Genomic DNA, 20,132 nt, shown 5'->3' with positions numbered 1-20,132 from the left:
GACAATAACAGGAGATGGGATTTAGCATTTCTGTTACTTCTTGAATTCTCAAAATGTAATTGAATGGCACACCGATTTTGTTATTTTATATAACTACTGTCACAAAATAAAGAATTCAAAATCTACAGCAGTAGTAGTAGCAAATCACTATAGTTGTAAAATAAAGGTTGTGGAGTAGAAGTATAATGTAGCAAAACATCACTGGCTGACACAAGTTATAGCTCAAATCTTTTTCTTTTTTTTAAAGTGGCCTAGCCACTAAGAGCTCTTTATTTGTTTGACTGTATGTATGCTTCCATTTAATGTATGAGTTTTATTTTGGAAAGACAAATCCAATTTGTGTACCATGCTTAGCTTCAGTTGAATCCTGGCCCGATGGTTCAGTCACATCATCTCTTTCAGGTGTCTGAAACAAACACATTTGAAATTGCAGAATTACATGTTTGTTGACCTTATTATTAAAACATATACTAAAGACACCCTTTAAAAAGCTTGACATGGTTTCTATCATTGTCCTTAAATCTATGTCAGCACTATCTATGGCCTTAAGTGAAGACGGGATAAGTCAGTAAGGTATAACAGTTGATCAGTGCAGAGGGGATAAGGGACATTTCATTTCAGAGGATAAGAGCAGTCAGCTTGTCCTTTACTCGCTAAATAAAAGCCGACTGTGCAAACGGTATATCAATGAAAGAGGAAAATACAATGACACAGCGGTCTGACATTGTAGATATTAAGAACTACTTTTTACACCTCAGTCTATACCAAGCTTTTAGTCCCACAATAACATTTTTTTGAAGTTAAAGCATGTGCAGAGCCTCGCAGAGCTTCTATACAAGTTTACATTGTATACAAAACAAGTTGCTTCTTCTTCAGCCTAGCATTAGCATGATGTTTATAAATCATAGCTGGTGTGAGTGCATGCAAAATGCTCTGTTTGGAATGTGACAAAACCGGATTGACCACATTTTTAGGTGGCCAGGCTCGCATTGTGATCGTTCCTCAGATATGTGTGACTGTGATCCGTGCAGCATGACCACAATTTAAAGAAGAGAACCTGCCCAGCGAGTTGACAGGTCACCAAACTCTTCCTATCGGCCGAATAAGATAAATCTGACTTAATTACTAATATGTACCTATAAATGTTCTCACTTTGTACAGAAATGACGTTCACACACAAAATACCATTAGATTGAAGAAACATGTCCAACTGTAAGTCAGTAAAAAAGAATGAAAAACAAAACTTTCCATTTACCGGTAGGTATGGACAGTCTTATAAACTCCATCGCAATGTAGGACTGAGAGTCGTTATAGTTCAATAGTGTAATTGTAACAATAAATGATGAGTATATTTCTAAATTTGTTTAGAAGGAAATCGGAGGACAACGATTAAATACAAGGTATAAATGCAAAAGTCTGCCATGACTCGGATAATGCATCCAGCTACAGATCATATGTAAATATCAGAAGTTACATTGTCTTAGCACTCACTGTTATAATGTTATGCTCCAGCTGTTGTACCCTGGCAGCGGTTTCCTCATGTTCTGTGGTATTTCTGTCAAGTTGATCTGAAAATTGAAGATTCATGTTATAGCATCTTAATAACAAGGCTTGACACAAACACACATAACTTCATAAACACATGATGTTACCATGAAGGGTTTCCATGGTGTGGGTGAGATGTGCACAGCGTTCCTCGCTCTCACTGCGTTCCTCTCTCAGCCTGGTCAGTTGTGTCTCAATAGTCTGCACAGTGTCCAGGAACAGGGAGAGGTCAGAAGGGACGGGGACTTCCTCCGCTGCTTGCTCATCCTCGACAGCCAAAAACCGAAGATGTTTCCAAATCTCAGCCAAGACCTCCCCCTTCTTCTGGGCATCTTCATGTTCCTCCTTCAGTGAGGCCAGCTCCTGCTCCAGCTTATCTACTTCTGATTGCTCCCTCTCTGAAGCGTCCTCGCTGGAATGAACAACAGCCTCTCTCAGGGATGCAAGCTCGCTTTCAAGCCGCAGTATTTCCGCCCTGTCGCTCTCTGAAGCATCATGGCTGGCTTGTACAGCTGCGAATTCAGCCTCTTTCATCAGAGACAGCTCTCTCTCCAATCTGGCGAATTCCATCCTCTCCCTCTCCAGAGCTTCCACATTCCCATGCTCTGCCTCTCTCAAAGCGGCCAGCTCACCATCTTGCCTCACCAGCTCCGCCCTGTCCCTTTCCAAGTCCTCCAGGCTGGATCTGAGGGCTGCCACTTCTGCATCGGCCCTGCTGGCCTGTCCGCTCCACTGCTGCCTCTCCTCCTCCCGCTGCAGGGCGGCCTCGGCCAGCTCCTGCTCCATCTGCCGGAACTGAGCAGTCAGGATCTGTGCAGAAATTAGACAAGAGAGAAGCAGGACTTGAGTGGGTGTGTTTTGTGTGGCTACGCCAAACAATGCATAATAATGTTGTGCCATCAAGATGAGGGTGTGTCTGTTTGAACAGTTTTCTTTTCATCTAGCAGGAGCAAGAATAACAGTGTGCAGAACAGTCCACATGCACTAAATCCATCTCCGTACCTGTTTCTGTTGATCAGCGCTGCTCACTTCCTGCTGCAGCATTTCCAGCACTTGGGATCGAGAGTTGAAGGCCTCCTCGAGCTCCTCACAGCGCCTCTGTGCTGCATTCAGGGCCTGGGAGAGCAGAACAACATAGTGACCAAATGACTGTATTAATGGTGAATGAATCTGTGATGTGTGGACATCATTTGCTATTTTACAAGCTAAAAAAGCATTGCTTGTTGTGTTCACCCCTTAAGATGATCAGAAGCAAATTCCAGTGATTTGCCAGTTATCCGTTTCCTTCAGAGTAAAGTGATTAGCTCGTGTTCATCGGCTATGTTAGGCCTAGAAGGTGTTATACTGTATGTTGCAGAGATTGTATTGTCAAAAAAAAACGGACTTAACAAAATTGGCATTTCATTAACCTATGTTTATTTGCGGTAATAACAAGCAGACTAATTGATAATCACTATATTAGTAAGTTGTAGCTATACAAATCAACAAAAAGAGAATAGAAAGAGAAGGAAAACCAAACAAATTCTTGGAGTAGGGGTTAAATGGGTTGATAAATATATAATCCTCACTTTGAATGTAAGTTATTTAAAGCACTCTTGGGTGTTGTACCTGCTGAAGCTGGCCGTCACTCTGAGACTGTGCTGTGACCCCCAGCAGCTCTTCTTCATGTTTCTGGATCTGTTCCTGGAAACGCACGTCCTTCTCACAGACCACAGCCTGCAGTTTCTGCAACTGAAAACAAAAGCACAAGAATTCATTTAGAAAGCAGAATCATGAATGAACTCTGTAATTGTTTAACACAATATGTCTATATGTTGCTATAAACACAGCTATGTCACCTGTTCAGCGTGGGCACATTCCTTGTCCTGAAGGGTTTTCTCTGTGGTCTGGAGTCGCTCCTGCAGCTCTCTGCTGTTCGCCTCCTCCTCCCTCAGCCTGTTCCTCAGTTCTTGGAGCTCCTCCTCGACTGCAGGACCGGCTCCAGTGAAAGAGCTGTCTGGACTCTGCTGTAGACAAAGCAGATGTTGGAATCAGATAAAAGCATTGAGTCTTATTGTTGGTTTTTAGTGAACAAGAGGCATATCTCAGTCTATATAGGAGGATGTTTTGCTACTATCATACAACCATGACCATTTTAAGTGTTTATACACATATTTAAAGAAGAAATTACAGGACTTTAAAGCACTCTCCATGTACTTTTTTCAATTTTCAAGGATTACACTCGACATGGTAGGCACTAGGGCTGCACGATATATCGTGACGATAATCGCGATATGCGCATGCGCAATATTCACATCGCGTGGACGTGTGATATTAAGTAGGCAAATTAACTCAAACACGTCATGTTACAATTATTTTGCTGCTTGCTACAAAAGGAAAACTTGCGCGGCTCTCATGTCAGGGGTACTTGAGTGAGTGACATGCAGGCTCAGCATGCACAGCAAGCCACCAATCACAATCAAATCTCCAAAGCAAACGGACCCCGTGATTAAAGGTAAAAACACTGAATAAAGTAGTCTCATGTGTTTCTCCGGGGCAGTTCGGCGCTGCTAACCGTGCTAGCTCAGCTTGTTGCTCTGATAACTTAAGATCCAGACGTCCGTGACTAAAATCCTTCATCCGGTTAAATATAGTTAAAGAAATACCAATTGTATAGCATTAAAGTTCAAGATAGGATGGTTTGCGGGGAAAAAAAACGGTCTTTTCTTCAATTCCTGTATGTTTTCATATCGCAATATATATCGCAGGGGAAGAAAAATTGCAAAGTCCGTTTTTTCCAATATCGTGCAGCCCTAGTAGGCACCCTGTATTAAGCCTTATTCAAACGCACCGGTGCCCCTCCTTGTCCTTTCAGCTCAGTGATCTGTTTGCTGAGTGAAGCCATCTTGGCTTTGGCCTGCAGTTTGAGTTTGGTGAAGCGGGCCTCAGCTTCGTCTTTCTCATTCTGTGGATATAAAGCAAAAAAACATAAGCGCTAATTGATAAAAGACATTGGCACAAAGAATACGATTAAGAGACTTTTGGACTCTCGATAGCAGACTCACACACACAGGTTATTTACCTTGAGCTTTGCATCTTTGTCAGACAGCTCAGTGTCTTTTTCTCGGATGAGCTCCTTCAGCTGGACCACCAGTTGTTCCAGATGAGCCAGCCTCTCCAAGGCCTCCTCAGGGGCCTCTGACTCCCCTGGAGCCTGGCCCTCACCGGCGGGGAGCTGAGGCACCAGCATGCCCTGCTCAAGGAAAGAGAGAAGGTCCGTTTATTTGTTATGGTTAACTTTGTAAAACGAACAGGTAAAAACAGCTGAAATTGGACCAGATATTATTACATCTTTAGCTGAAAAGTAAACGACATTGAGCAAAACCCTTCATAAGGATTTTTCATATTGTACTGTTGCTTTCTTACCTGTGGGTCTCCATCTTGGCCCTCCTCTCCAGAGAGCTCCTGGAGGACTGTGGCCAGACGGCTGAACATAAAGATGCCACTGTGAGGGGGAACAATATAACATCAGTAATGATGGTCAAATATTTCCTTATCTGCTTCTAAAACATTCATTCCTGTTTACATTTAGTCAATAAGTGTGATAAAGAATTCCATGTTCATGGCTCCTTCTTTAACTGTGCGTAGGAATTTAGTGCTGTTACAATTGTGTACAAATATTAACAACTTAGAATGAACATGAATATTACATTATTTTCTATATTTTGTTATTTTCAGAACAAGGCATTTTGCAGAACCATGCTTACAGAAATAACTATTCAACTTATTCTGTGCTAAAATTTTCCCATATTTTGTAATTATTTGCCTTTCCCCCTCACGCAAATATGTGCAAAGCAACACATTGGCAGAGATCCCCGACCTATCTTCTCCGAGTTGGATCGAACAAAGTCGACTTCCTCCGAACCAGCCTGACTTTCCACTGCGGCTGCGTCACTCTTTTTGTGAACAGCAACGATTATAGCTAGCTAACGCGAAAATGGACGGCAAACTTTGCAAGAGGTTGGACAACGGTGTCTTTAAAAATTAGAAGACACATCTTAAAATTAAGAAAGAGCAGTGTGAAGGGGACACTGTGCCAAGACACCCGGTGTTTACTCTGGCTGTAGTTTGCACAATTACAGTAAGTAAGCTAATGCTACTTAATGCTATCTAACGCTGGTAAATAAGGACAGCTTCTTAAAAAATGCACTGCTGAGTTTTTCTCCTTGACGGATGACAGCTCTACTTTGCAGCCTGACTGGTGGAGCTTTTTTTTTAAAAAGAAGGACATTTTGACTCACCTGTTCGAGTGCTTTCCAGGTGAATGTATCTGCTTTTTATGTGATATATTTCCTCGGATGGATGTCAGAGCATAGCCACATCACCAAACATTCCCGGAAACAACATTTCCTGTGTTCTGATTGGACAGCCGCGATCTGCGTGTATAAGGGACTGTCTGCAAATTGACAGGCGTGTACTTTCTAGGGAGTATCTGCATTTAATATACTTTTTTTTTTAAAACATTAAATTAACCTCCAAACAGTATAATGATGGCAGGACATGAACAAAGTTTGATCATGATCATCAACCATGGCAAGCAGCTTGGGAGGAGTCTGCTGCTGCTGTTTCACTACACCACAGTGTTTGTGGCCTTTGTGGGGCGCACAGTGCAGTGGATGGTGGACGCAGTGAAGTGGACCAGCCTGTTTGCACGCTACACGGTGTCAGTGTTTGACTCCATCTACAAATATCTGCACTGGGGAAAGAGGATACATGTCGCTGGTGGAGGTGCCAGAGATATCTGTCCGAGCTCTGACATGGATCATCAACATTGACTAAACTTATTTAAATGTGTTGTCTACACCTAAGGCCAAATTGAGACAACCACAAAGACCCCAACCGTGAACCTGAAGGGGATTTGGAAACTGAATATGAAGAAGGATAATGAGGCCTTACTGAAAATATATAGCTGTTTACTTTTTTAAGCTTCTAAATATAGCTATTTGTTATATGTGGTTACATTTATATGTGTATTCCATCATTTGAATTTGTCTTAAAGCTCTTCCAAAATGTTGGAAAATATTGCTCTATTTGTGAGGTAAAGTTGTTGCTGCGTTTCGTCACTCATATCTGCTGTTAATGCAAATGGGTTACAGGGTAATGCAAACTAGAGTAAAATGTGTTGCCTCATTATTGCACTACAGCAGGTGTAGGATTTTTGATTGAAAGCTACCAGCCAAATGTAGATTTTCTTAAATCGGTGCCTGTCTGAAGCATATTTAATTTTGCTGCAAAATATATTGTTTTTGTCGAGCAGCCAATTCTTATGTGTTATTAGTAATGCAAATCCTTGAATGAACAATGAGCTTCCTGTGGAGATTATGCTTCCTGTGGTTTTCCTGCCATAATCTGAAACTCTTATCCTACTTTGCAAGTGTTATGGCCAGTTACGCTGCTCCTGAATGTATTCCAGAGGCAACTACTATGAATGAAACCATTCTTTAAATGTCGATGTGAGAAATTACAAAATTGGAAGTGAAATGTTGCTTTAAAAGGACCCACAGCTGCATTTACTAATGATTTACTAATTTACTTTATTTTTTGTTTTGTATTAGTGCATATATTTTCATATCACATTTCACATTTTTTTATAGCTCATTTAGCTTCCAGTTTATGCACTAACATGTACAGTATATATCTGTGTTATTTGTCTGTTTTAATGACTAATGAAGTTTTAAGAAAGCATTGTTGGAAACACTAACTGCACTTATCTGCTAAATACCACTAACACAATACTGCTTAGGAAGATATGAAGAAATGTATATTTAGGAAGTGAGACTTCATTTCATACAGAAGCACTAAGACATGATGGATTTATTATTTTTACTTGTTTCTGGTATCGTCACTGAGATCAAAAAGCTTTTTGCATTGTTTTTAAAGTAATGACGCTAACTGTTATGTTTAATCACTGTAACAATCAGCCATGCCTTCTTGGTTTTAAACTGTGGTATCGCAATAAAATCGAATATATAGTAATGTTTTTATTTACAGCACCTTTTAAGAAAAAAGTTACAAAGTGCCTCACATGGTTAAACAAAAACTAACATAAGATACATGAACTATGCAAGGGTAATTATCACATTTCAAAGTTATTTGGTAAAGTGAGATGGTATGATTATAATAGGAAGTCGCATGTTAACATTGTAGGCATAAAACTGAATAATTTTCACTGTGACTAAGTAATAATACTTAGGTTTTTCAGTTTAAATATAGAAAAATAGAAATGTTGGTGTGATGTGGTAAGACAGTGTTATAGACGTAGTACTGTATATAACCGGAAAAATAGGCTAAAACGGAAAATACTGGGGAAAAATGCATCAAGGTGCAAGATATGTTTTGAGACATGATTTTGATTTGATTTGATTCTGCAAATCTCAGAAATAGAGCAGCAACTAAAGATCATTTTTTATGAATTCTCAATCTGCTGAGTAGTGTGTTTTTTAATGTGCATAGTGTAAAACAAGAACACAACACCTGCTCCACTCATACTGGAGTCCTCAGTTCAGATGCATTATGTGATGGATGTCCCTCGTCTCCACGTCACAGATGAAAGCTGCATCTTGTGTGTCAGCAGTTCTCGTGGTAAATATGGATGGAGAAGTCCACCTGGCCTTTCAATGGGCCGATTATGCTGATCATCTGCCTCTGTCCGGCTTACAGACAGTGATTAGATCTTTATATATACAGTCTATGGATTAGACCCAAGGAGGACGTCCCCAGCTACAAAAGGCCCCCCCATCAGCTGCTGCTCTCCCCCTTAGCCCTGTTGTTGTGTGACTGTGACGAGGGATAACATCCCCTTCACAGTAGACCAGCAGCTGCAGAAAAAAGGTTCAAGGTATCTTCTCCCTACACACTCAGGTGTCAAAGAGGAATGGGTAACTCATCCTCAAGCACCGTGGACGACCTGCAGGCGGTGGAGATGCACCTCTGGTACAAGAAGTTCATGACGGAGTGTCCCTCGGGTCAGCTCACCCTGCACGAGTTCAAGCAGTTCTTCGGGCTGCGTGGCCTGGACCAGGAGGCCAACACCTACATCGAGCAGATGTTCCGCACGTTTGACATGAACAAAGTAAGATTCTGTACATTGAAATACAAAGTTCAAGAGGGTTTAGACTTTGGTTGCAGAGAAAGAACGTTTTTTTTTATCTGAGAGGGTCAGGATTTGATGTTATATGCAGAGATGGCATAAGTACACACATCCTTTACTCAAGTAGAAGTACAGATACTCGTGTTTAAAATTACTCTGGTAAAACTAGAAGTACTGACTAAACTTTTTACTCAAGTAAAAGTAAAGAAGAATGGGCTTCGAACTGTATTTAAGTAAAAATAGTACCCATAGCTACCAGCTGTTTTAAAGAGTACCTGACCTCCCTTTATATTAATAGAACAATAATGTCATTGTTAGCTAAGGAATGTTTCGATGCTGAACAACGGCAAAATTACAACGTTTTCATTGGTCCCTCTTCTTTAGAGAAGACCAGGAAATGACGGATACACGGATTGTGNTCTCTGGCTACGATAACGGATTTTTTATCGTACTGTCACGCGCGGCCCCGCCCCAAACAAAAAAAGCCACCACCAAAAAAACCCCCCCCCCCCCCTCCGACCGCCCCCTCCTCACTGGAAATTACATTTTCTCGACGAGTGTCTCTGTGACACGTTGAGATTTCAATAGTGATCTTCGGGGAGACGAACGACTTTATAAAATTACACTAACAGCACATTTAACGATAGTTCGACCACTTGTAGCTCTGTACAAAGCCCATAATATATAAACTGGTCCTCAACCACGTCTGGTTTTTGTCTCGATTTTCCGCTCACTGTTAACCCTTGATCTCCACTGGTCTTCGGTGCTGAGAAATTAGTGTTACAAGACGTACAGACGCCAATTCGATACACAATTGTATAAAGGAGAGGTGTAAACATATTATACATTCTTAACCATAAGACATGAATCAACGTAACGAGTGTTCACAGGGTTGTTGAGACTAATTGAACACACCCACGTGTGCGTGCAATAGGAATTATCTACCACAATATAAACGTGAGAAGGGTGAACGCCAAAGAGTCTGACGACGTAACCGACTTCAACAGGGAATCCATATTCGAATGATCAGAAGACATAATAACGAATAGAAGATTGTATTCGACGCTCTCTTCAACACCCAATAGACGGTCCTTACAACATTTCCACCATGATCCTAACCCAGCAATCGCAAACAATAATCAACACACTGACATTCCCCTAACATTCCATTCCAATCACGGCCATCACCAATCTACGAAACTACCTTATTACAGCCAGTCGCTCAGATTTGAGAGGACAACTCTTTCGTCCTATGATTCACCATATTTCAAAAGGTAATTTCGTAACAGCTAATGTAACCTACAAGTCTCTGTTTACCTATGCTCCATAAATATTTTCCTTCTGTTGTTCATCGTAGAACTCTCATTGCACATCCCCCCCCTCTGTCCGCGACGCTTTCTGATCTTATTTATCGTTATAAAAAATATATAAAAAACATGTCTATGAAGTGTTTTGCTCAAAATACCAAACAGATCACCCATTCTAGCCATGCCTCATATCCCTCTATTTCACTTCCTGTTTCAAAAGTGCTGATTTGGGTATAAAGTGGTGGGCTGAGCTCATGCGGGAGATTTTACTGATGAAACGCCATATCATGGATTATCAAGGATTCTCTCTGAAACAGTATGGAGCTCAAAGGCTTTCTCTCTTGCCGGTTATACCACAAGGTGAGTTCCTTTTTATTTCCTGCTTCTTCACACACATGCTCTCCAGTACAGGTTAGCTCTGAGTGTTAGCGATGCTAATGTAAACACCGACCATATTACGTCCAAAACAGTCGGGCATTGTTTTAGCAACGTTTCTGATTGGGCCGTGGGTCCACATTTCAGATATTACGTCATATCGGACGCAAATCTGGATCAGCTCCGTTGTACCCCCGTTTTTAGAGATTTGGGTACGGAGGAAAAGAGAGAGGGTTTTATTTTCTGACGATGCGTGAGTTCCCCGACACACCGGGGACACATATTTATGTAGAAAAGACATCAAAAAGTGCATTTTGCATGATAGGTCCCCTTTAAAGTTCGACCCGATATTCGCAAAACAAAATGAACGCACTTTGAGGAAACATCTGAAAATGAACCCTACATTTCTGTTACTGTTTCTGTGTCGTTGTTTCGTACGGAACAGGATTAGGGCCACTTGAAAAACCCCACTTCTTTTTTTTTTCATGTGGCCCTAATCCTCTTCCGTAGTTTTGTTACTTTGTTTTGATACAAAAACTGTAAGCTTTGTTTGCACTCTAAAGCATTATAAGAGAAGGACATTTTCTTTTTTAACTAAGTAGCAGGGAGACAAATGCCAACTTACTATTGTAACAGACAACATTTATGCCGTCAGTCAAAGTCAAACTGCTTTCTCCTTCAGAGCAAAATCGGAGGATTACTATAAAGTTGCTAAATAATGCTTTCTGTAATCCAGCCTTATGTTTATGTAACAAAACATTTTTCTAACTTTTACTCATTTTAGTTCTTGAGGGTGTCTTCCCATCCTGTTCATGTTCAGACTTTAATCCCAACATAACGCAGCGATGCTTGGAGTCCTTCCTGAAATGAAGTGATCTCATTTATCATTCCTTCATCATGAATCTGGCATCATCTACAACCTCCTGCTGTGATTTAAAAACTTCCTCCTAGAAAAGCTCCCTGCACACTTCTCTGATGAATTACGTCTAATTTGAGTTACCTAATTATGTCTCTTAATCGCCCATAACCGATGGTATAAAAAGGGATTAGCTTATCATAGGATAAATTGACTTGTATATGCTGTATGTACATATTCTAGAAAAAAAACATGATTTTGTAATCTGGGATTTTGTCATACAGTATATGTATTTTTTCCCCCCATCTTAATTTCTCTTAATTGCCCGATAGCTGGGTGCTGTGCCTGGAAAAATGATTGCTGAAAACCTCCTTGATCTTCTGCCAATGCCTTTCAGTGGAATTCAGTTCTGCCTTTTCCTGCTTTTTTTTATTTCTTCCTGAAAAGCTGGCATTGCATTGACAGTAGCAGCACTTAATGTAATTCCCTAGATTGAAAAGCTGTTCCACAATGAGAGATTTCCTCAAAACCCACGCTGGGATTAACACACGTCCTCTCTCCTGATTTGCTCATCTCCTGGATTCACTGTTCACCTTTTAGCCTCTTAAATAAACTCCAATCTTAGCACACACAATACTGGACTGGTCAAGCAAATACATACAGCGAAAGCTCTACTGGTTAAGTAAATTACAAGAGGGAGTTTGTGGATATTAGAGATGGAAATCAAGTGTTTAAGTCCAGGCGGCAGTCCTTCCTTTAAACAAACCCAGCCGACTCCAGGTCAAGAGCCATTTACTGCAGTACTGGATTAACTGGGCTTTTCTTTCATTTGCGGAAGGAAACTGCTGTCCACTTTGCTGTGATTTGTTTGTTCTTGAATGGCAGGACATAAGCACTACAAAGAAAAACAGTCTTCGCTCGAAGAATACACTTTCTTTTCCGTCTGGTTCTCCGAAATTTTTTGTTCTTTCTTGATTCTTTTTTTCTCTCGTTGACCTATTGGTTATTGGCCAGTGATTTCTTGCCTTCCTTGTTTTTCTTCTTTTCTTGCATCGGCTCCTTGTGTTCCTGAACTCATTACAGAGCAATCAGCCCCAGGCGTTGAAGTGTGCACCCAGAGGGAGCAATAACTGTAAATAAACACTACTGCGGGCTCTCCGATAACATGTTACCAAGATGATAACAGCCCTTCTTAGGCAGGCCTGTTGACCTTCTCCTTGCCTTAGGCTTGCCAAGGACTCCTCGGCTCCCCTATGCTTTTATCTCCCTGACTCTGCTCCAACACTGGAGCTGCTGCAAAGATTACTACTGAGGAAGAGAGGAAAATAAGTTACACTGAGAGAAGAGAAGAGAAAAGCCATGAGGGAGAGTGCTTGGAGAGGGAGACACAAAACAAGAGAGAACAACTAAGACTCGACCTGGCTAGTTGTCCCTCCGCCACCTCTCCTTCTTTGTAGGGCTCAACATAATCAACTTGTTAAAAGATAGCGTGAAATTGGAACAGACTTGTGGCCGCCAACACACTGGACACACCGAGAGGAGACGATAAAGAGGCAGAGTGACGGACAGAAAGAAGATGAGACCTGAGGGACGGTCGTGCCCAAATTCTGATAAAAAAACAAAACATCGTCCAACTCTTCGTTTTGAGGTTTGAGAAACAGATGAAAGTGAAGATTGCAATTCCTCATGGTTCACTCCCCAACACTAATGCAGAGCGTGTGACCGTAGCATGTCCAGAGCTGTGGGGCTACAGCAGTGTCTGGATGAGATTGATAATACAATTAAGCCAGTCCCAGTATGAATGCATCACTATGACCCATTACTACACCGACCGCTTCAGATGGAGCATACCAGTCTAGCTCCAGGGCCTTTTGGACGGGGGAAAAATACAATTATAAAAGGCTAGCTAGAAAATGTGTTCTCTTTAGGATGTGCCTGTACATCATCAGATATGTGTGTCTGCATATCTCTGCGCTGTCCTCAGGCCCCGCTTTCTTCATCTATATTGAAACGAGGCGCTCACTGGAGCATAGATGGACTCATAACAGTATGAATTCTCCCTTATTGTCCCCTCGTATTGTCTGCTCTTATCCGGGTTTTGTTGTGTATTAAGATTATTTTCAAGAACAATTTTCCGCATAATGTTTACAAATATCACTTATTGTGGTTGTGTGTGAGTGTGCAAGATTGTTTTAGAAATTACATTTAAATGAAAATGAGCCTCTTTATTCAGACAATAATGTGGACAGGAGAATATCAAGTGAGTTCTTAGACAGCACATTAGTTGAGATGAAGGCAGACGTTTAAAGCATTTCAGACTTAGCTGCAAATCATAGCATTACTATTTAACTAAGGTACATGTTTAATGCTTTTTTAAGGGCTGGGTCTATTTGCTATTGGGAGTTGAAATGCTGGAGCTTTATGTGCATTATTAAATAGTAATGCCCTCTGTGTTTAACTAAGTTTAATGGTATTTCTTCTCTTTGTTGGCACCGGTCTTAACATCTCAATGATCTCACCTATCTGTTTCATGCTGAACTTCAATTAGCTTCATCTCGTTTGGGACCGTGTCATTCACTTTATGGCCAAACAGTTCCCACAGATATGCCAACGTGTCTCCACCCCCGTTGTCCAAACTATGTCAATTTGGCTAAGACTGCTGAAGACTCATATTAGCTTCAGCTGAACTTTTAAATGTCCCAATTTCTTAACTGCATATTCAAATATGGGACATGAGAAACGACCCATAGCTCTTTTATATTCAATATGGCATATCAGTATTGTATTAAAGGTTTCCTATCATCTCCTTGAGTTTGAAAGGCAACCAGCTGGGACTCTATGAAATGACTGACTGTTAGTTAAGTTATAAACCTCAACTTTTCGTGTTGTACACTTTGAAAAACATAAGATTATATAATGTGTTAATTAGTACGCTTTACAGATGCTGGTAGGCGGACTGTGTGAATATTTTCACAAAGCCAGCTTGCTGTTTTCCCCCCAGTATTCATGCTATGCTAAGCTAAGCTACCCAGCTGTTGGCTATACTGTATCTCCATATTTGCAACCCTGGCTCCTATTATGTTCCCATACAACTAAACTGCACTGAGTTTTCTGTGTCATTTCAAACCTACTGTACACATTTTCATTTGTAATTGACTTTGACTGAGAAGTGTTATTGTTGTGTCTACTACTGGGAGAAAATCCTGTTTGTTTAAACTAATCCATCCATCCTGACATCCTCCCGATACTGATTTACCTGAATGTAGATTAGGTACGGTATATGTGGTCGAAACGAAACGTAATCTGTGAGAATATGTGTCCCCCTTGAAATCTAATTGACATTTCAGTTTGGTTGTTTGGGTTAAGTAATATTAAGAGAGGCTGACATGAGAGCTGTCTAAATCTTCTTATCCAACCCTCTGCAATATCTACTATTTCTTCAATATAGAAAAAAAACAGAGCCTACCCTTTAAACTGTTTTAAAAGCTAGCCTGCATTTCAGTATCCATGTTTGGTAGCCTATAGTTAGATTGTGGAAACTTGGAGGTGACCTCTTTAATCTCGCCTGCAGATGAAGTGATAAGGCATCAGGAGAGAAGGCAGGCTTTAAGAAGTCGTGAGGCAGGAGATTGATGTTGCCTCTGTGACGACTTGCAGAGAAGGCAGACGTTTAGCTGCGGGTCTAAACCGAGACCCCTTCAATATGGCCGCTGCTGCTGGCTGGAATCAATTCTATCTTTATCAGTCCCCCTCTTCTGTGTGCAGGAATCCTCCACACGCCACAGAGCAGCCGCGGGGAAAACTGATGTGTTTTCCAATAATGAAATGGAACACAGCAACAAATAAGTTTCAAAATGTGCCTGTGTGCTGTCCCTCCGCTGAGCAACACGCCTTTAATCTCCAGCCTGGTGGTTAAACACAGTTGTGGCCAGTAGTGGATTGCAATAGAGTACATTTACTCGAGTACAGTACTTAAGTACAAGTTTGAGGTACTTATACTTGAGTATTTTCATTTTATGCCTCTTTTACAATGTCGATTGGAAGCCAATATTGTTTTAGAAACTAGTTGCTTTTCAGATTATTAGCTCATAAATATAAATATAAACTAATTAATAAACATTGACATATACTTGTTATACATAATATAACCAGGCTCCACCTTTACCAACTGTGGTAAACACATGAATGCACTAATAATCATAATCCAATAATATTAAATATATGATTCTGAAATGGGTCATTACCCATAGCAACTACTTTTACTATTGGTTCTTTAGGTAAGATATAATGACAATACTTGTTTCCTTACTAACTTTATTACTAGGGTTTTGAAAGCAGGACTTGTGACTTGAGTATTTTTTAAAGTATAGTATTTTCTATTTTACTGTTGTTCCATCACTGGTTGAGGCCTATGCTGGTCAGAACAAATGAAAACATCTGGTGTGGGTCTTTTCGTGTTGATGCTTTAACAGTAGGGGTTGTTAATTTTGATATAGCAAAACAAAATTGCTGTAATAAAAATGGATTCATAAGACATTAAATGTGTTTTTCCCACCTATTATGGACATTGTGTGTACAAATATGTATGATTTAGGACATGACAGCCGACACGTCTGCTAAATAGGAAGCATTGTATCCGCAGAGTCTATTTCATTTTGAAACAACTGCCTATTACCATTGTAATGGCTGCTTGTGAGAGTGAGTTCCAGCTCGGGCCCGAGGCGGCCTGCTGTACGATGATCCATCTGCATGGCAGGAACATCCATCCAGAGCATAGCTACAGGCTGAAGGCCGGCCCATTGTGTGGGCTGAGCACTGTGACTGCTCCCTCTTGTACCTCCATAATGGGATTACATTAACCAGGTTCTTCTGCTCTCTCTCTCTCTCTCTCTCACACACACACACACACACACACACACGCACCACACACACACACACACACACACACATATCTGTGAGCCCATGTGTGGATGACTGACTGTCCACTTGGCCACCTCATGTTTGCACCATAGCCTGTATGTATAAAGGTTTGCACCCTGTGTACTTGCCTTTGGCCCAGTGTAATGATGCAGTTTTCATACCCATTCTACGACACTTTTGTTTTTGGCACAAACATACCGATATTCCATGAGTATTCCATTTATTCAATGTTTTTGATACATTGTGTATTATTTAGATACTCTAGTAGTGACATATGTCCTTTCTATTTTGAATTTGCATATACTTGCCGCTAATGTTAATTTTTATTTTTATTCTATTTGGAGAGAGAGGGAGAGAGAGAGGGAGAGAGAGAGAGAGAGAGAGAGAGAGAGAGAGAGAGGGTTTTGTTCAGGGTTTTCCTCAAGGAGAGGCTGTCATGTGTAAAATCTTGTTCAGAACCAGCAGTTGTTTTGTTGGGCTGCACCAGCAGGGCTAAGCTGTTCGTTGAAAACCAATTTGTTAATGTCTAAACGCTGCACTAGTTTTCCCTCAAGGACAAAGATTGAAATTCAACATAACCTGCCAAGACACCACTGAAGAAGAATATGGAGAGCGATGATACTCAAGAGGAATTATGCAAGAGATCTCAAGGACTAGAAATTGTGCCTTTTTTCCTCTTTCTCATATTCCCCCACTCTGCAGCTCATTAGCTTTACTCACTTCAATCCAGTCTGTCTGTTCTACAAAGAACCACAAAGAATTCCCGACAAATCTGGTGTACTGTGAATCGCTTTTCAACATCACACAGACTCAACACAACTTTGCTTTATCTACTTTCTTTGCTTTCAGAGGGCATTCCAGGAAATCAGTTGGTCGTTTATGTTAGTTAAATACTAAATGATATGGGATTGATTAAAAGGGTCAGGCTACTAGACCACCAAAGCGTTCAAATCTGGAGGTAGCCACCATAAAATTAAAACGGGGATCAATGGCGTGTCATATCCCCGCTGCTCCGCAGGCTGAACATGTAATTCTAACGCAGAAGCTGCAGCCATCTCTCACGTCAGGCCTCCCAGCATCACGCTCAATAACCCAGCCGGCCATGGCTGCTGTCTTTTTGCCACCCGGGCTACTGTATCCACAAGCAGCAGCACACAGAGAGGAGTATCGTTTGGCTCCTCTGCAGAAGTTTTCAGGCACGGTCAGACGTGGGAAGCAGTGGAGTACAAATACTTTGTTACTGTACTTAAGTACATTTTTCTGGTATCAGTACTTTACTCCACTACTTTTTTTTCTGACTACTTTTTACTTTGACTTCTTACATTTTGAACACAAATACCTGTACTTTCTACTTCTTACATGTTGANGTCAGGTACTCTTTAAAACAGCTGGTAGCTATGGGTACTATTTTTACTTAAATACAGTTCGAAGCCCATTCTTCTTTACTTTTACTTGAGTAAAAAGTTTAGTCAAACTTTTTACTCAAGTAAAAGTAAAGAAGAATGGGCTTCGAACTGTATTTAAGTAAAAATAGTACCCATAGCTACCAGCTGTTTTAAAGAGTACCTGACCTCCCTTTATATTAATAGAACAATAATGTCATTGTTAGCTAAGGAATGTTTCGATGCTGAACAACGGCAAAATTACAACGTTTTCATTGGTCCCTCTTCTTTAGAGAAGACCAGGAAATGACGGATACACGGATTGTGTTAAAATCAATAGGCACGCAATGACTCTAAATAATAATGATCACGCCACCAATCACAGATTAAAACTAAAGTAAATCTGTTTTGAAAATGTAAGAAGTAGAAAGTAAAAAGTCGTCAGAAAAATAAGGAGTGGAGTAAAGTACTGATACCATAAAAATGTACTTAAGCACAGTAACGAAGTATTTGTACTCCACGACTTCCCACCTCTAGGTACAGTATATGTGGGGTTTCTAGTTTGCGTCATGTTTTGCATTTCTTTCTACTCCCTTTTAAAGAGACAAACTAAATAAATACCATGTGGACAAAGACGTTATTGACATGAGATGAAGAAAGACTTAAGTTTGTGTGCATCAGTGAGTTATGCTGTCTTTATTATCTACACTGAATATAACAATTGTTACTCAAACAAGCGGTTCAGTTATCTCCCAGCTACACGCATGTAAACCCCGGATCATGTTTATTAAGATTGTCAAGGAGCATGAACAGGGTCATCGCTATATTTAGGCCCCCTTCAGCTCACGTTAATCTCTCTGCATGATTTCAACTATGGCATTATCTGTGAGATTGTTGATGTTGTTTGAACAGACCCTGGAGATGACCCTGTGGCACACTTTATTTCACACAGATAGAATTTGAAATTAAGGGGCCGTCGTCAGTGAATTTCCTCTTTGAATGTGTGAAAATAGTTAAATATTAATCAGACGGTGATGTATAATAATTGATTGATGTTTTGCCCCACTTGTTTTTGCAGGACGGCTACATAGACTTCATAGAGTATGTGGCTGCTCTCAGTCTGGTGATGAGAGGGAAGATGGAGCACAAGCTGCGCTGGTATTTCAAACTGTATGATGTGGATGGTAACGGTTGCATTGACCGGCATGAGCTCCTCAACATCATAAAGGTACAGCATATACTGCACTCTCTGTTGTATAGCAACTCATGGTCTCATCATAGCATACTGATATACTCTGTTCCTGCAGGCTATCCGTGCTATCAATGGGAATGAAAGTCAGGAAGATTCCGCTGAGGATTTCACTAACCGCGTGTTTGACAGGATCGATATAAACGGAGATGGTGAGTGTGTGAGATTTAGAACATTGGGTGGACAGTGTTGAGATATTTATCAGCTCTGAGGCTGTCTTGAGGCTAAAATCTATGGAAGGCCAGACATAAAAAAAAAAAAAAAAAGTTGGTGCAATTTCCTTTATTTTTAACCGTAGAATTGATTTTATTCTCAGAAATTCAACTTTAATCCTAAAATGTCAAGTTAATTTTCAGTAATTTAAGAATTTGAATGAATTATTATCGATTAAATGGTTCTTACACAAAATGCAACTGAATAAAAAAAACATAATGAATAATAAATGTTCATACTAATTTGTTCTCATGGTAGGCACTAATTCTCTTCTGTAGAAAACCAGACAATCACAACAACACAATATTATGTTGATGGCTGTTGAACTTCCAACAATCCTTAAATCATTACCAAAGGAGGTTAATTCAATAAGTACAATGTAATACATGAAATGCAATTCTAAAACGGGGGGTGTGGGACTTTTTTTAATTGACTTAATTTGGGAGAAAACTGCATGTTTTTAACGTCTTTTCTCTCTAACAGGTGAGCTCTCCTTGGAGGAGTTTGTGGCTGGTGCTCGAGGTGATGATGATTTCATGGAGGTGATGATAAAAAGCCTGGACCTGACCCACATCATGACGATGATCCACAACAGGAGGCACAGCGTTTAGTGCCTTCCCCGATGACTTTATCCTTATACACAATTCAACCTGAGAGTTCAGTACACGGCCTCTGAAGAAAAGGTCTTTCATAGACTAAGATTTCTATAAAGATTTAAACCAGGTTATTGTAATTCTGCTGCAAACTCTGACATATCTTATTTCTAACCTCTAAAAGAATCACATATGCATTTAGATGACTCAGTCAACCTTTGCAAAGTGGTACTTGTCTTTGTTTATTGTCGCTGAGCTCTCCCAAGGACACTTTGGCACGAGGGATAATCTCTCAGACGGTCCACTTACCCACAGATTCCCTCAGGGATTAAACAGGGAGAAAGTGGAGCAGAGTGGCAGTTATATGCACCAAATCTGTATTTCTGGGCGTCTACATCAAAATACTTGAATGACTTTTTACTTGTTCTTGCCCGTTCGGTTAACAGGAGACTTTGCAGCGTAAAGTACACAAACAGGTAAAAGTGTCTGAAGAGATTAAACCCATGTTTACCTTTTGTATCCTTTTTTTTAAATAAAGCTGAAGCAGAAGACAAAATAGCAGC

The 20,132-nt window shown here is 40.5% G+C and overlaps 2 protein-coding genes across 2 annotated transcripts in view; one reads left to right on the top strand and one right to left on the bottom strand.

The window, feature by feature from the left end:
* golgb1 (golgin B1) overlaps positions 1 to 7,547 on the bottom strand; it is a 23,584-nt gene extending 16,037 nt beyond the window's left edge. The window contains exons 1-10 of the mRNA XM_010776591.1: positions 5,826 to 7,547; positions 4,951 to 5,029; positions 4,607 to 4,780; positions 4,376 to 4,489; positions 3,384 to 3,551; positions 3,154 to 3,276; positions 2,548 to 2,661; positions 1,653 to 2,355; positions 1,492 to 1,568; positions 346 to 406 (exon numbers count right to left, since the gene is read on the bottom strand). Of these exons, the coding sequence (XP_010774893.1) occupies positions 346 to 406; positions 1,492 to 1,568; positions 1,653 to 2,355; positions 2,548 to 2,661; positions 3,154 to 3,276; positions 3,384 to 3,551; positions 4,376 to 4,489; positions 4,607 to 4,780; positions 4,951 to 5,019 (1,603 nt within the window). The 5' untranslated portion in view covers positions 5,020 to 5,029; positions 5,826 to 7,547. The remainder of the gene's footprint in view (positions 1 to 345; positions 407 to 1,491; positions 1,569 to 1,652; positions 2,356 to 2,547; positions 2,662 to 3,153; positions 3,277 to 3,383; positions 3,552 to 4,375; positions 4,490 to 4,606; positions 4,781 to 4,950; positions 5,030 to 5,825) is intronic.
* On the top strand, positions 5,462 to 20,132 carry guca1aa (guanylate cyclase activator 1Aa). The gene is made up of 5 exons (XM_010776537.1): positions 5,462 to 5,665; positions 8,446 to 8,656; positions 18,593 to 18,742; positions 18,822 to 18,915; positions 19,460 to 20,132. Exons 2-5 carry the CDS (start codon positions 8,459 to 8,461, stop codon positions 19,585 to 19,587), a joined length of 570 nt encoding a protein of 189 aa, XP_010774839.1. The 5' UTR covers positions 5,462 to 5,665; positions 8,446 to 8,458; the 3' UTR covers positions 19,588 to 20,132.

The sequence above is a fragment of the Notothenia coriiceps genome, unplaced genomic scaffold (genome assembly GCF_000735185.1).
Source record: "Notothenia coriiceps isolate Sejong01 unplaced genomic scaffold, NC01 NC01_scaffold00017074, whole genome shotgun sequence".
Classification (NCBI taxonomy): Eukaryota; Metazoa; Chordata; class Actinopteri; order Perciformes; family Nototheniidae; genus Notothenia; species Notothenia coriiceps.
The sequence above is the reverse complement of the archived record's forward strand: the minus strand, read 5'-3'. Positions and strand labels throughout refer to the sequence as shown.

What these genes read in the sequence shown, in the direction of transcription:
- guca1aa (XM_010776537.1), top strand. Translation starts at nt 8,459, where the DNA reads ATGGGTAACTCATCCTCAAGCACCGTGGACGACCTGCAGGCGGTGGAG. An exon ending in GCACGTTTGACATGAACAAA is followed by an intron (nt 8,657 to 18,592) that starts GTAAGATTCTGT and finishes TTGTTTTTGCAG; the next exon opens with GACGGCTACATAGACTTCAT. An exon ending in GATCGATATAAACGGAGATG is followed by an intron (nt 18,916 to 19,459) that starts GTGAGTGTGTGA and finishes TCTCTCTAACAG; the next exon opens with GTGAGCTCTCCTTGGAGGAG.